General features: G+C 39.7%; 1 protein-coding gene across 1 annotated transcript in view; it reads left to right on the forward strand.

The window, feature by feature from the left end:
- Nucleotides 1-3,367, forward strand: part of FREM3 (FRAS1 related extracellular matrix 3) — a 117,967-nt gene extending 114,600 nt beyond the window's left edge. The window contains 2 exon segments of the mRNA XM_049852823.1: nt 3,127-3,300; nt 3,303-3,367. Coding sequence (XP_049708780.1) covers nt 3,127-3,300; nt 3,303-3,367 — 239 coding nt within the window.
- Nucleotides 3,368-16,358: the final 12,991 nt, after the last annotated feature.

Here is a 16,358-nt window from a genome sequence, read left to right on the forward strand (position 1 = left end):
GAAGATTCTTACTTTTGGAGAGGAAGAGGGGGTTATGTTTGTTTTGTTTTAATTTCCTGAGAGGCCAGGCCATTTCTCTCTATGTGTCTATGGAACAAAAAGTGAGTTAGGCCAATAGACCCCATGGACTATTTTGCTTGTGGTTAGGAAGAAAAACCAAAACCCAAGCCTGTTGCCGCTGAGTAGATTCTGACTCATACCAACCCTATAGGACCACAGGGTTTCCAAGGAGCGGTTGGTGGATTCAAACTGCTGACCTTTTGTTTAGCCACCAAGCTCTTTAACCACTGCTTTACGGTTTTAGGAAGAACCAAAAAACCTGTTGCTGTACAGTCAATTCTGAATAGAACCCAAATTTGTTTAGATAAACTGCTTTTGAATCACATAAAAGTAAAGACCCTTCTGCTAGCTCTCGAATGGGGTTAGACTAATGAATAGTTGAAGTAGCTAATACCCATGCTTGGGGTGGTGATTCGTAGGTTTAAATATGAGAAATGTAAAGGTAACTGTTTGGACTTGATCATCAGTAAAAAACCCCAAACCAAACCTGTTGGTATTGTGTCAGTTCTGACTCATAGCGACCCTATAGGATAGAGTAGGACTTCCCCATAGGGTTTCCAAGGAGTGGCTGGCAGATTCAAACTGTCAACCTTTTGGTTAGCAGCCGAGCTCTTAATCACTGGCCCACTAGATCATCAAGAGAGCCTAATAAATATTTGACACCTGCTCAGGTTGGTTCATTAACAATAATACTTTAACATACATAATTACATGCAAGTGCTTATAATGTATAATTTTAATTATCAGTTATTATATACATGATAATTGTGACTTCATGTAGTAAATGTGTACTATTTTGAGACACTGTGATAGCATCTTTACCTTATTATCTAAAATCTTTACGGAAACCTTTTTTTTTTATTAACTTTTATTGAGCTTCAAGTGAACGTTTACAAATCAAGTCAGTCTGTCACATATAAGTTACTATACATCTTACTCCTTACTCCTACTTGCTCTCCCCCTAATGAGTCAGCCCTTCCAGTCTCTCCTTTCGTGAAAACTTTGGCAGCCTCCACGGAAACCTTTTAAGGTAGCTATAATTATCCCCATTTTGCAATTGAGGGAACTGAGACTCAAAGAGGCTAAACAATTTGTACAAGTAAGTAATGGAACCAAGATGGCAACCAGAGCTCATAGGATCCAAAACCCACACAGTTCCCACTACTCACCTGGATGCCATGATCTTCTTTTATTTATACTCTGTAATTATTTGATGACTTTTTTTTTTTAAAAAAAAACAATCTCAAACTTACAAAAAAAGTAACAACCAATGATTGCCCTGACAGGGAACACAACAGAGAACCCCCTGAGGGAGCAGGAGAGCAGCGGAATGCAGACCCCAAATTCTCGTAAAAAGATCAGACTTAATGGTCTGACTGAGACTAGAAGGACCCCAGTGGTCATGGTCCCCAGACCTTCTGTTGGCCCAGGACAGGAACCATTCCCAAAGCCAACTCTTCAGGCAGAGATTGGACTGGACAATGGGTTGGAGAGGGATGCTGATGAGGAGTGAGCTTCTTGGATCAGGTGGACACTTGAGACTATGTTGGCATCTCCTGCCTGGAGGAGAGATGAGAGGTTAGAGGGGGTTAGAAGCTGGTGAAATGGACGTGAAAAGAGAGAGTGGAGGGAGGGAGCGGGCTGTCTCATTAGGGGGAGAGCAATTGGGAGTATGTAGCAAGGTGTATATAAGTTTATGTGTGAGAGACTGACTTGATTTGTAAACTTTCACTTAAAGCACAATAAAAATTAAAAAAAAAAAGTAACTAGTACTCTAAAACATTGTGTTGGCAATGTGATGCTCTATCTCTCCAAACACTTAGAGTGTAATTTCTACAAAGACATTCTACTATCTCTCCACAGTACAAATACAAAATCAGTATATTAACTTGATACATAAGCACAATATAATGCTCAGATCTCATTCAAGTCTCACCAATTGTCCCCAAATTCTTGTTCATAGCAAAAGGATACAGTGTAGAACCACACGTTACATTTCTTTGTCATATCTCTTCAGTTCCCTTCAATCTGGAACAGTTCCTTGATCTTTCCTTGAATTTCATGATCTTGAGCCTTTTGAAGATCACAAGCTGGTTTTTGTAGCATGTGGGATGTCCCTCAAATTGGATTTGTCTGATGTTTCCAAATAATTAGATGCAGGTTAGGCATCTTTAGTAAAAAAACTACAGAAATGATATTGTGTTCTCATTGCATTCTATTAAGTGGCACAAAAAGCTTAAATTTGTCCCATTACTGGTGGTGGTAACTTTGATCACTTGGTTAAGGTGGTATTTACCACATTTCTCCACTGTCAAGTTAGTCTTTTTCCCTTTGTAGCTAATAAGTATTTTGTAAGGAGATTTCTTGGGACCATGTAATTATCCTGTTCCTCAATTTATTTGTGTATTTATTTATATCACTATGGAATCATGATTTCTGTTATACTCAATTGGTTATAATATACTGCTGTCATTACTTATTTTGATGCTCAAATTGCCATTTGATGGCTTTTTAAATGAGTAGCAAAGAAGTTATACAGTCAGGTAGACCCGCTTGCAGAATGATGAATAACAACCTGGAGAAGGGCAGAAACTTCAGAGGCTGAGTAAAATAGAGTGGATTTTGTAAGATTAAACCTGATGTCAGCCAAAGGTGAATGAGTTAAATCTAATCAAAATGAAATGCACAACAGATCTCTTCAAGGATAAAAATAACAAAGGCAAAACTCTTCATTTCAAATTGAAGTTGCCTTCAGTGTAAGCAGTGGGATTTTTGTGGAATGCTTGTAAGGTGATATGTATCCTTTGTCTAGACACGGAGAGCACTGATGATGGTGGCATATAGATATGATATGAGCAACTATCCTGGCACTTGATAGAATATGGACATTTTTCTCTTCTGGGAATTGAACGCACAAAATACAGTTCTTAGAATGCTGCTATGTATGTAGTATATATATAGAGAGAGGAATGCTGCAGAGTTCACGAGACCTCTCATTTTTCTCTGAAGGTAAACTTATGACACTGAGTCCTTCTGTCTCACTCTTGCCTTTTCCTTTCCGACCAGCCGGAAGAGATTACGTTGGCATCAACAGAAATCCGGACTTTGCTCCTGGGATACACATGCAAATATTCCGTGTGACGATCCACGATGACATAGGACAGCCCATCCAGGAGGGTTCGGAGAGGTTCGAATTACTTCTCCAGATGCATGTGGGTGCGGTGCTTGGAGAACCAAATAAATCACCATATTCATCAAGGATGCCACCATTGACTGCAAGCAGAGTGCGTACAGTTTCTTTGATTGAAAGGCTTTAAAGAACAAAAACAGCCAAAACAAAGTTCCTAACAATAGAAGGAAACTCTATTGTTTCTAGATCTTAGTAACTCTGGGATATTAATGATATTTTACTGTCATTTGGAGTTATATTCCCATGATATGTACACATGTAATTTGTGTGACTACATATGCATACATATATGTGGGGCTGAGCCCACAAAGGATTACATGGTGTTCTTGCTATCCTTTTTCTATTCTCTTTAATCTTGTTTCTAAGTCCAGAGAAACCCACTGTCATCAATTAAATCTATAGTTAAGAACAAAAGGTTCGGTCCCTTTTTACTGAATGTTGCTGGACGTTAAAAGTACTTTTGAAATATATGTCTGCTATTTGTGAAACAAACAGTGATCTTTTGGTTTTCCATGTTATTGTCATAAAAGCAGGACTTCAAACTGGTTCAAACTAGTTTACCTATGGCCAGTGAAGCAAAACTGGAACAGACTAAAATTTTTAAAATTTAGATAATCCAGAACTATAACCAGAATGGGAAAAATTACTCATCAAAGCCCTGGAATAGGAAACTAGGAAGAGGTGTAGTGAGCCCTTTCAGGAGCCTGATGTGTGAGACTGGATGATTGCCAGGACTAAGGAGAACAAAACACATTCAGAGCGGTACAGTCAGCTGCCGTCTTTGAGTGGGGCACTGCTGTTTTCAACTCTGTGCAAAATCCCACTGGCAAAAGATTTGGTTGCTATACCACGTGTACACTGCCATTGTTTTCTAATAAGGAGATTAAGTTTCTAGCAGGGCTTTGACCTGTAATTTTTCCTATTCTGTTTATGGTTCCAGGTCACCCATATTTAAAAATTTTGTTCTGTTCCTGTGTCACTTCCTTGGCCATGATTGAACTGGGAGGAACTGGCTCAAAGCCCTGGATAAAAAGAGCCCTAACTGAAACTTACAAATAAACCTAAAGCTTGTTTTGTCTATTGCTCTATTTTCTTCTACAAAAAGTTTTTTTTTATCAAAGCCACTTAAGTACCAGAATCCTTTCATCAACTCTCACTTCCTTTGCAAACTCTTTTCTAAAAGAATATAATAAACAGTAAAGTGATACAAATGTGAGTAGCAAAAAAAAAAAAAAAATTTTTCTGTTTTTTTGTTGTTGTTTGTTATATCTTTTTTTTTTATTATTGTACTTTAGATGAAGGTTTACAGAACAAACTAGTTTCTCATCAAACAGTTAGTACACACATTGTTCTATGACACTGCTTAAGAACTTCATGACACGTCAACAATCTCCTTTCTCAACTCTGGGTTCCCTATTACCAGCTTTCCTGCTCCCTCCTGCCTTCCAGTCCCTGCCCCAGGTTGGTGGGCCCCTTTAGTCTTGTTTTATTCCATGGGCCTGTTCCATCTTTGGCTGAAGGGTGAACCTCAGGAGTGACCTCATTACTGAGCTGAAACTCTGTCCCGGGCCATACTCTCAGGGTTTCTCCTGTCTCTGTCAGGCCAGCAAGTCTGGTCTTGCTTTTTGAGTTAGAATTTTGTTCTACATTTTTTTCCAGCTCTGTCTGGGACCCTCTATTGTGATCCTTGTGGTGGTGGTAGCTGGGCACCATCTAGTTGTACTGGACTCAGTCTGGTGGAGGCCATGGTAGATGTGGTCTGTTAGTCCTTTGGACTAATCATTCCCTCATATCTTTAGTTTTCTTTCCTCCTTGCTCCCGAAGGGGTGAGACCAGTGGAATATCCTAGGTGGCCACTCACAGGCTTTTAGGATCCCAGACGCTACTAACCAAAGTAGAATGTAGAGCATTTTCTTTATAAACTGTTATGCCAATTGAGTTAGATATTCCCCAAGACCATGGTCCTCCCCAAATTTTTTTTTCTTAATGTGAGTAGCAGAAAGGAGAAGAAAGAAAAGTTGAAGGGTTGTATAACCCCAAAAACTGCTCAATTAATTCTTAAATAATTTTAAATTGACCATATAAACAGTCATTAGTAGACTCCATTAATTAGCACATAAATCAAAGTTTCCAGATTATTTTGAAAACCATGTTTGTGCCCCATTATTATCTTTAAAGTATTTCTTGTTCAGTCTTTCTTTTTTAAATTCGTGTTTCAGATATTACTTAACCTATTCTCAAGTCAAGAAGACACATAATAGAAGCTATTTCAAGAAGCCTTTCCCCAAAGTATTGACGAAGAGATAAGAAAGTTCTCCACTGAAGCAGTAGTCTGCATTTATAGACTGAGAAGTCTTTGTCTACCTTCAGCTTGGTTTTTGCTTCCTTAATAAACAACTTCATTTTCTCCAGCCAGAGAGGAGATTTTTCCAAGGCGACCTCATAACACTTGACTTCATTTTTTCCCCTCTGTAAAATAAGGAATTTGGACTAGATTTCTGTTAAGATCCCTTCCAGTTCTAAAAGCAAGTGTTTCCATTACAGTGACTGAACAATAAGCCACCCCAAAACTTAGTGGTGCTAAACAATGTCAACATTTATGGTACTCACATATCTCCAGTTTAGGCAGGGCTCAACTCTGCTCTGGTCAGCACCAGCTGGTGCAGCTTAAAAAGTTGTGGCCTGGAATCATCAAAAGGTTCATTTCACTCACATGTCTAGCAGTTGATGTTGGCCGTCAGCTGAGATTTTAACTGTGGTTCTTGGCCAGAACACCTACATAAGGCTTCTCCACATAGACTGCACTTTTCTGCTACTTGGTGACTGGGTTCCAAGGACAAACTTCCCAAGAGAGAGAGAACTAGACGAAAAAGCTTTTTATGATCTTAATGTGAAATTCATGCAGTATCACTTCTTCCCTATTCTCTTCATCAAGATTCACAAAAGCTCATCCATTTTTAAGGAGAAGGGTGTTTGGCTCAACATTTTGATGGAGAGTGGCAAGGTTCTAGAAGAGCACAAGGGACCAGAAATATTGCTATGGTTATTTTGGGAAAATACAATCTGCCACAGGGTTTTACACGGCCAAGTCCAGGTTCAAGGACAGGAGAAATACATTCCACCTCTTCTTGGGAAAACCAGCAATGTAACATTTCAAATGAATGTGCCTACATGAATGGGAGGAATTATGGTGGCCGTTTTGCAAACTATCCCACAAAGGCTGTTAAAACTATTACTACAAGGGAGTTCCTACTACAGCAAAGGTGGAGAGGGCTATTACATGCGCTAACAAGGTCCCCTATTAGTAGACAATCTTTTGGCTTTTTTATATCACACATCATATAATGAATCGGAATTTTACAAATATTTGTAAATTTTACCAATATGTATAATATGTATAAAAAATATGTATATCAATATGTATATCAGACCAAAAATAGAACCAGATCTCGTCTTGCTGGCTACCTGCCTGAAAGCAGTCTATGATTTATTAGTTAAATTTCTGAAAGTAGGTCTCTGAACTAAAGGAGGAAAAAAAAAAATATATATATATATATATGAACACCTTCTAAATAGTTCAGACAGCCTGTTTTCTGAGACAATTCTTTAAGCTCTTTTCTTCATGTCTTCAAGAAACAATCCCCATGCATTTCATAAGGGTAACAACCTTGTCAAGCATTGGGGTAAGGGGACAGAAATGCTTTTAAATATTTTCCTCCCACAGGTGAGCTCTGATGTATTTCCTTAATAGATTGATACGTGGCTTTTCTTCTTCTCCTTCCTCCCTCCCTCCCTCCCTCCCTCCTTCCTTCCCTCCCTCCTTCCTTCCTTCCTTCCTTCCTTCTTTCTTTCCTTCCTTTTTCATGTAGGAAAAACAGAAAAGGTCTGTGTGGGTCAACTTAGTGGATGATGCAATGAGTTCAAACTTCTACCTGGCACCCCAAAAAGCAACACTGCTTTTGGAGTCTTTGTTGGGAAAACAGATCCCTTATCAGGATCAAGGATGAGGAAGACAGTGAAATTTTACTTACTTTCTAGTTTTAAGACACACAGAAAATAACAAGTTGGGGTGCTAGAAATTAATAAATAAAAGGAGTGTCGGCCAACACTTTTCTAAATCTAGATGGATGAATTCAGTTGGAAATGTCCTGCCTTAGGACTGATGAACCATTTAATATTATTTAAATGAGCCATTATTAATCATTTTTATCCCATGAGATTTCTTATTGCATACTTTATGCACTAGCTCTCTAGACATAACAGTGGAAGGATCTCTATCACCTAGAAGCAGGCCTTCATTGACCACGTTTATTACACTCCTTGGCAACTAGTTTAAGTGACCAGCCATGAATTGAGCATGCTTTCCTTCTTCCTCCCAGAAATATTTTTAAAATAAAGATTGGTCATATATTTGAGTAAAAAAGGGCTTGTAAATATATTAGAAATTTCTATAGTTCAAAATGTTATAAATTTAAAGGGGAATTTCCTGTCCCTATTTTCTTCTCTGTAGCTTTAATAGATTATTTTTGGCCAGTGATTTAAGATGAATGAACCTAAATAAATGGGACTTCCACCTTTCCAGAGCCAGTGATCAAATTCTCCAAAATAAAATTCAGCACCCAGGAGACCCAAGGCACTGGGGAGATTGTCTTGGTCAGGATCTCAGTGATGCCCCTTGGTGACACTTCAGGAATCTCCATGGTGAGAGTCCACCTGAAGGATGGCTCAGCCACTTCTGAGGAAGACTACAGTCCTGTGTCCAGAGGTGAGGGTCACCAGATATCATGCCCATTAGGGACCGTATTCTTTGTTCATTGTGCACCTCACTCACAGTTAGCCTTGCCAGGGAAGAAGCAGAGAGAGGAAGTGCCAAGGAAACATCACCTAAGCCCCAAAAAGCCTGTTATACATTAAGTTCAACCCTGGAAGTACCAACAGGTATGAAAAGGACCTATTTATATTTTGCTTCTCAATCCTTTCATTGTCCACTTGTTAGTAGCTATGCTAATGACCAGCATTTTTTTTTTTTTTTTAATGACAAGAGGAATAGGACAAAAATTATGGAAAGAAAAGGAACTAGTGTGGTGTCTGGATTGTTCTCACGTCACATCTTTAGCAACCTCCAGTGGAGATGCACAGTGAACTCTGTAAGTAGGACGAGGAGGCCTTGGAGGTACTGAGGTGTCAGGCAGAGGAGGACAAAGTCACAAGAGGTGGGCACAAAGCCCTTTGTACTTAATAATATTTGTAGAGCGAGTGAATGAGTGGGTAGAAAGTTATAGGGCCGCTCAGGCCTGATGTGGGGGAGGTTGCTGTTCTGGAGTGTTCTGAGAGGATATCTGCCCAACCTTCTGCTGAGGCCAACAGAACACTGAGTGATCTCCAAACGCTTTATAGAAGGGCCTCAAAGAACTAGAGAAAAGCAATTAAAATGAGAAAAGAAATGGGACTGCCTGATGAAAAGAGAACAAAACTTTTCAGGCTTTTCACTCTTTAAAGACAGAAACTGAGAAGGGATCTCCATTCATTCATAAAATAGTTATTGGAAACTCATATGCCAGACACTTTTGTAGACACAAGGAGTAAAGCAGTAAATAAAACTAAGTGCACACGTTCATGGGACTTTTATTCTAGTTGGGGTGGGGTAGGGGGTGAGGGAAAGACATGCAATAAACTGGACAAAACAGACAGAATCAAATAATATATGTCAGGTAGTATAATAGTTATGTTATGGGTTGATTTGTGTCCCCCAAAAAGATATGTTCAAGCCCTAACCACCAGTACCTATGAATGTGACCTTATTTTGGAAATAGCGTCTTTGCAGATGTAATTAATTAAGTTAATGTGAGGTCATACTGGAATAGGGTGAGCCCTAATATAATATGGCTGGTATTCTTACAAGAAGAAAAGAGACAGAGACACAGAGGGAATACAGCCATGTGACCAGAGAGACTGAGATTGGAGTTTTGCTGCCATAAGCCAAGGAACGTCTGGGACCACCAGAAGCTAGAAGAGGCAAAGGAGGATTCCTCTCCTAGAGCATTCAGATAGAGCATGGCCTGGCTGACACCTTGATTTCAGACTTCTATCCTCTAGAACTGCGGAAGAATAAATTCTGTTGTTTTAAGCCCTGTTCGTGATACTTTGCTATGGCAGCCGTAGGAACTTCCACACGCTATACAGCAGAAAAGATCCCAGTAAGGGAATGCAGATGATTGTTGGGAGAAGGAAGTTATTCTGATTAAGGTGATAAGATGCCATTTGAACAGAGACTGGAATAAAAAGATGGAGTGACCCGCATGGACATCTGAGGAGAAAGTGTACAAGACGAAGGAACAGCAAAAAGGCCAGGTAACTGGAGCTCAGTGGCAAGAGGTACGCTGTGGAGGGAGCAGGGAGACAGAGCATGCACGTCTCTTAGGCCAGGATGGGCCTCGTGGACTTCCCTCCGAATAGAAGGGAAGTCACTGGACAGTAGTGAGCAGTGCAGTGACAGTCTTGTGTTTTAAAAGAGTCACCTTGGATAATGTGGAGAGATAAGGGGACAGCAGGAAGCTGGTTAGGAGACTTAACAAAACTTCAGGTGAGAAAAAAAAGAAACCTGTTGCCGTCAAGTCAATTCCAACTCATAGTACCCCACAGGACAGAGTAGAACTACCTCATAGCATTCCCAAGGAGCGCCTGGTAAATTTGAACTGCCATCTTCTTACCCACTACGCCACCAGGGTTTCCATGTGAGGGATAGTGGTAGCTAAACTAGGTCCCAGAAGCGGGTGAAGAATGGTTGGATTCTGGGTAGACTATGAGACAGTGGGATGTGAGGTGAGAGAGAAGAGTGAATGGTTACTCTGGAGTTGCCATTAACCGAAATGAAAAAAAGATGCTGGGACAAGGGATTTGGCGGAGTAGAGGGAATTAATTTTGGTTTGGGGCATATTATGCCTGAAATGTCTGTTACGTATAAGGAGAAAAGTCTACAGCTGTGCTGTCTAATTTGGTAGTCAATACCTACCTATGGCTATTGAGCATCTGAAATTGTGGCTCATCAGATAAAGCTGTGGTAAGTGTAAAATACACACTGGATTTTGAAGACAGTATGAAAAAAAGAATGGAAAATATCTCATTAATAATTTTTATATTGATTACATGCTGAATTGATAATATTTTAGATATGTTTAGTTAAATACAGTATATTTTAAAAATTAAGTTCACCTGTTTCTTCTACTGTTTTAACGTGACTCGGAGAAAATGTGAAACCTTATCAGCGCTTCTTATATTTCTATTGGGCGGTGCCGGTCTAGACACACAAGGGAAAGGTCAGGATTAGGGATGTAAATTGGAGCATCAGCTTTGTTGTTGTTAGGTGCCATCCAGTCAGTTCTGACTCAGAGCAACACTACATACAGCAGAACAAAACACTGACTGGTCCTGCATCATCCTCACAGTTGTTAATCTGAAATCCTTCAGGCCTTGAATTCCTTTTAAACCTTTTAAGCCTTGCTGTTCCTTGGTGTTTCAATCTGTGAGTAGCTATCGATTCTTCTTAATTGGACTATGATTGCTTCCCAACAGGTACATGTGTCAGGGGATGTGCCAAACCAGACCATATATGAAATATGATGCATCTTCCTCAAGTATTAAGTATATGAAGTATTTTAATAAAAACAAATGCAGTACGGACTAAAATAGAGCATTTGCCTTACAAGACCAGCCACAAACATCAAAACATTTCACCACTTCTGCTTCTTGCCTGGGGGCAGTGGTTGTTCAGTGATAGAATTCTCGACTTCCATATTGGGGACCCAGGTTCAATTCCAGGCCAATACACCTCATGTGCAACCACCACCCTTCTGTCTGTGGAGGTTTGAGTGTTGCCATAATGCTGAAGTGTTTCAGCAGAGCTTCAAGACTAAAACAGAACAGGCTAGGAAGAAAGGCCTGGCAATCTACTTCTGAAAATTAGCCAATGAAAACACGATGGTAAACAATGCAGATTACAGGAATTGTGCAGGTCTGGGTAGTATCATGCTACATTGTGCATGAGGTCGCCATGAGTTGGGGCCGACTCAATGCAACCGACAACAGCAGCTCTTGCCCAGATCCCTAGTGTTATCCATTGTTTTTGCAGAGTTACCATCAGTAGAAAGTTTGATATACACAGACATAGCTATGCATCTTTTTCTCCCACTTCTTATCTCCTCCTATTCCTGTAATCCTAAATTGTCCAGTTATGAGAAGACGGGAGCCATCTGCTCAGCGGACAGCATTAATGACAGCCTGACCCCCAGCAGCAGTGACGAGCGCCAGCCCCGTGCAGGCAGTGGACTTCAACACTTTCTTTGCTGACGCAGATTGATCACATTTGACTCCATTTGCTTCCAAGCTGGGTCAAGGATACCAGATGCAGCTTGAACTGTCAGCTCCAGTGGTGATGTGGGCTTGAGCTTCTGAGTCCAATCGTCATTGAAAACAAAAAGAACAGTGAGGCACCACAAAAGGAAATCCCATGACAAAAGGGCTCCATAATGAAAAGAGAAAATTATCATTTCTCAAAGCATATGGATGTCGGTCCATGTCAAATTCATTCTTCATCGCTGGAATAATACAACGACTTCTCATTTATATTAAACAACTAAAAGCACGTTAAACCAGATTAAGGGTAGGGAATTTTTTTTTTACATACATTTTGCACTTTTTGCATTGTAATAAGAAAAAACTGAGAAAAAAATAGATTAAAAAAAAAAACTAACAAGAACATTTTGTCTTGTAAATTTAAAACCCAGTCCTCCATCTACATTAAGAGCACTGATCAGTTATCATTTGAGCTGACCAACGCCCAGGAGCTGTGTTAAGTGCTTTACACACATTTTCTTTTTTTTATCTAGTTCTCACAACATTCCCACCCAATATGTGTTATCTTCAGATAAAAGAATTATTTCAAAGGTAATGAAAGTGAAGTACTGAAGAGTTAGGCAATTTGCCCAAGGTCATTAGGAGAGCCACAATTACAACTGTCTGGTTCCAAACCTTGAGTTCTTTTCATGCCCTGTGTGCCTCAATACTGTACTGTGTGGTAATAAAACCAAATGTAATATCCTCCAAGTACTGTTAAATCTAAGAGTATCTCCTAGATGATAATTTTAAAAGATTGTTGTCACTATTGCTCTTACAGCATCAGTATCAGTATATTTATGTGTAGTACAATGAAAAAAAAAAACTCTTTGTCACCCAGTTGATTCCAACCCATGAAGACCCCATGTGTTACAGACAATTGCTCCATAGGGTTTTCTTACCTGTAATCTTCACAGAAGCAGATTGCCAGGCCTTTCTTCCACAGCACCACTGTGTGAACCACCAATGTTTAGAAGAGCACAAACCATTTGCACCACCCACGAAACTATATTCATATATGACCCAACCGTTGACCCGTTGCCGTCGAGTCGATTTTGACTCATAGCAACCCTATAGGACAGAGGAGAACTGCCCCATGGAGTTTCCAAGGAGCACCTGGAGGATCTGAACTGCCAACCTTCAGGTTAGCAGCCATAGCACTTAACCACTATGCCACCAGGGTTTCCTATATTCATATATATACGACCAAAAAAAAAAAAAAACCAGTTATCATTGAGTCGATTCCAACTCATAGCAACTCTGTAGGACAGAGTAGAACTGCCCCATAGGGTTTCCAAGGAGCACCTGGTGGATTTAACTGCCGACCTTTTGGTTAGCACCTGAACTGTTAACCACTATGCCACCAGGGTTTCCATTATGTACATACATTATAATTAAATATATATAAATTAAATATATATATACATATATATTTATTGTTATATATATTCTAGATATTTAATTTATATACACATATATGAGATGTTAATTTGAATAGCAGGGTTTTGACTTGAATTATTAATGCAAATATATACAAAGCTACAAGGAATATAACTGAGAAAGAAACTTGAAAATTCACAGCTTTTATATTCATTAAGGGGTATGTTAAATGTGTAGGCAGCCCCAGGCAGTAAGGTGTGTGCCTACTGTCAGTGTTTGAAAGCCACAGCAACTTCCTCTAGGAAAGAATACCCCACTGATGAGATGTGTAAAGGGTTCTGCTCAGGCTGGGAAGGGTGGGGCTCAGGATGCAGGGATGAAGAGGAAACCTGTACAAACTAGCTAGACCTTATATCAATACAAACCCTCTGCAATGATTTTCAGCACTATAAATATTTTTCTCACCCTGTCCAATCCCCAGCTGGCAGGCCATCGTAAACATTATGTATACTTTAGCTCCCTCCCTTTCCTCTTGTCAAGCCATTTCAAGTAAGTGCGTATTTGTTGTGTCTGTGTTTCTTTTTTTTTATTGTAGTGAGAATATACACATCAAAACATTCACCAGTACAACTTCCACATTTACAATTCAATGATATTGATTACATTTTTCATGGTGTGTCACTATTATCACTATCCTTTTCCAAAATATTCCACCACCATTAACATAAGCTCAGTATCACCCAAACACCCCTTCTTTCCTCCTCCCTACGACCTTTGCTGTTGTTGTCGATAGGTGCCCTCGAGTTGGTTCTGACTCATAGTGACCCTATGTACAACATAACAAAAGTGTCCAGTTCTGTGCCATCCTCACAATCATTGCTATGTTTGAGGACATGGTTGCAGCCACTGTGTCAGTCCATCTCGTTGAGGGTCTTCCTCTTTTGTGCTGATCCCCTGCTTTACGAAGCATGATGTCCTACTCCAGAGATCAGCCCCTCCTGGTAACATATCCAGTTTGTGAGACAAAGTCTTACCATTCTTGCTTTTAAGCATTCTGGTTGTACTTCTTCCAAGACAGATTAGTTCGTTCTTCTGGTAGTTGGAGGTATATTCGATATTCTTCTTCAACACCATAATTCAAAGGCATCAGTTCTTTGGTCTTCTTTATTCATTGTCCAGCTTTCAAATGCATATGAGGCAACTGAAAATACCATGGCTTGGCAATGCGAAAGCTGGAAACAGAAGGATCAGTAGTTGGAAAATATGGCCTTGGTGATAGAAATGACACCGGAAACTGCCTGATAGAATTTTGCAAGACTAACGACTTTCTATTTTCAACAATGTACATAGCAACTATGCACATGGACCTTGCCAAATGAAATCAACTACATCTGTGAAAAGAAAGAATAGAGAAGCTCAATATTATCTGTCAGAACAACGCCAGGGGCCAAACTGAACAGACTACCAATTGCTATCACACAAGTTCAAGTTGAAGCTGAAGAAAATTAAAACATGTCCACCAGAGCCAAAGTATGACCTCGAGTATATCCCACCTGAATTTAGAAACCACCTCAAACATAGATTTGATGCACTGAACACTAATGACTCAAGACCAGACGATCTGTGGGATGACAGCAAGGACATTATACAAGAAGAAAACAAGAGGTCATTAAAAAGACAGGAAAGAAAAGGCCAAAATGGATATTAGATGAGACTTTGAAACTTGCTCTTGAACGTAGAGTAGCTAAAGCAAATGAAGAAATGATGAAGTAAAAGAGCTGGACAGAAGATTTCAAAGGACGGCTCGAGAAGACAAAAGTAATATAATGAAATGTGCAGACCTAGAGTTAGAAAACCAAAAGAGAAAAACACATTTGGCATTTCTCAAGCTGAAAGCACTGAAGGAAAACTTCAAGCCTTGAGTTACAGGGAAAATATTGAATGATGCAGGAGGCATGAAAAGGTGTAAGGAATACACAGGGTCACTGTACCACAAAGAATTGGTGGAAGTTCAACCATTTCAGAAGGTAGCATATGATCAGGAATCGCTGGTACTGGAGGAAGAAGTCCAAGCTGTACTGAAGGCATTGGCGAAAAACAAGACTCCAGGAATTGAGGGAATACCAACTGAGATGTTTCAACAAACAGATGCAACGCTGGAAGCACTAACTCATCTATGCCAATAAATTTAGGAGACAGCTGCCTGGCCAACTGACTGGGAAGAGACCCATATATGTGCCTATTCCAAAGACAGGTGATCCAATGGAATGCAGAAGTTATGGAACAATATCATTATTATCAAATGCAAGTAAAATTTTGCTGAAGATAATTCAAAAACAGTTGCAACAGTACACCGGCAAGGAACTGCCAGGAATTCAAGCACTATTTAGAAGCGGACTTAGAATGAGGAATATCATTCCTGGTGTCAGATGGATCTTGGCTGAAAGCAGAGAATAGCAGAAAGATACCTGTGTTTATTTGACTATGCAAAGGCATTTGACTATGTGGATCATAACAAATTATAGATAACATTTGAAAGAATGGCAATTCCAAAACACTTAATTGTGCTCGTGCTGCAGAACCTGTATGCAGCATCAGGATTGGAGGAAGACTCATTAACAACCTGCAATATGACACAACCTTGCTTGCTGAAAGTTGAAGAGAACTTGAAGGACTTATTGATGAAGATCAAAGACCACAGCCTTCAGTATTTATGCCTCAACATAAAGAAAACCAAAATTCTCACAACTGGACCAATAAGCAACATCATGATAAACAGAAAAAAGATTGAAGTTGTCAAGGACTTCATTTTACTTGCATCCACAATCAATGTCCATGGAAGCAGCAGTCAAGATATCAAATGACATATTGCATTGGGCAAAAGTGCTGCAAAAATGTTAAAAAGCAAAAATGTCACTTTGAGGACTAAGGTGCACCTGACCCAAGCCATGGTATTCTCAATTGCCTCATATGCATGTGAAAGCTGGACAATGAACAAGGAAGACCGAAGAACTGATGCCTTTTAATTATGGTGTTGGTGAAGAATATTGAATACACCACGGGCTGCCAGAAGAATGAACAAGTCTGTCTTAGAAGTACGGCCAATTCTGCTCCTTAAAAGAAAAAATGGCAAACTGTGTCTCACATACTTTGGACATGTTGTCAGGAGGCATCATTCCCTAGAGAAGGACATAATGATTGGTGAAGTAAAGCATCAGTGAAAAAGAAGACTGTCAATGAAATGGATTGATACAGTGGCTGCAATAACGAGCTCAAACATAGAAATGATTGTGAAGACGGCAAAGGACTGGGCAGTGTTTCGTTCCCTTGTACAGAG

This window comes from Elephas maximus, chromosome 13 (assembly GCF_024166365.1).
Source record: "Elephas maximus indicus isolate mEleMax1 chromosome 13, mEleMax1 primary haplotype, whole genome shotgun sequence".
Lineage (NCBI taxonomy): Eukaryota > Metazoa > Chordata > Mammalia > Proboscidea > Elephantidae > Elephas > Elephas maximus.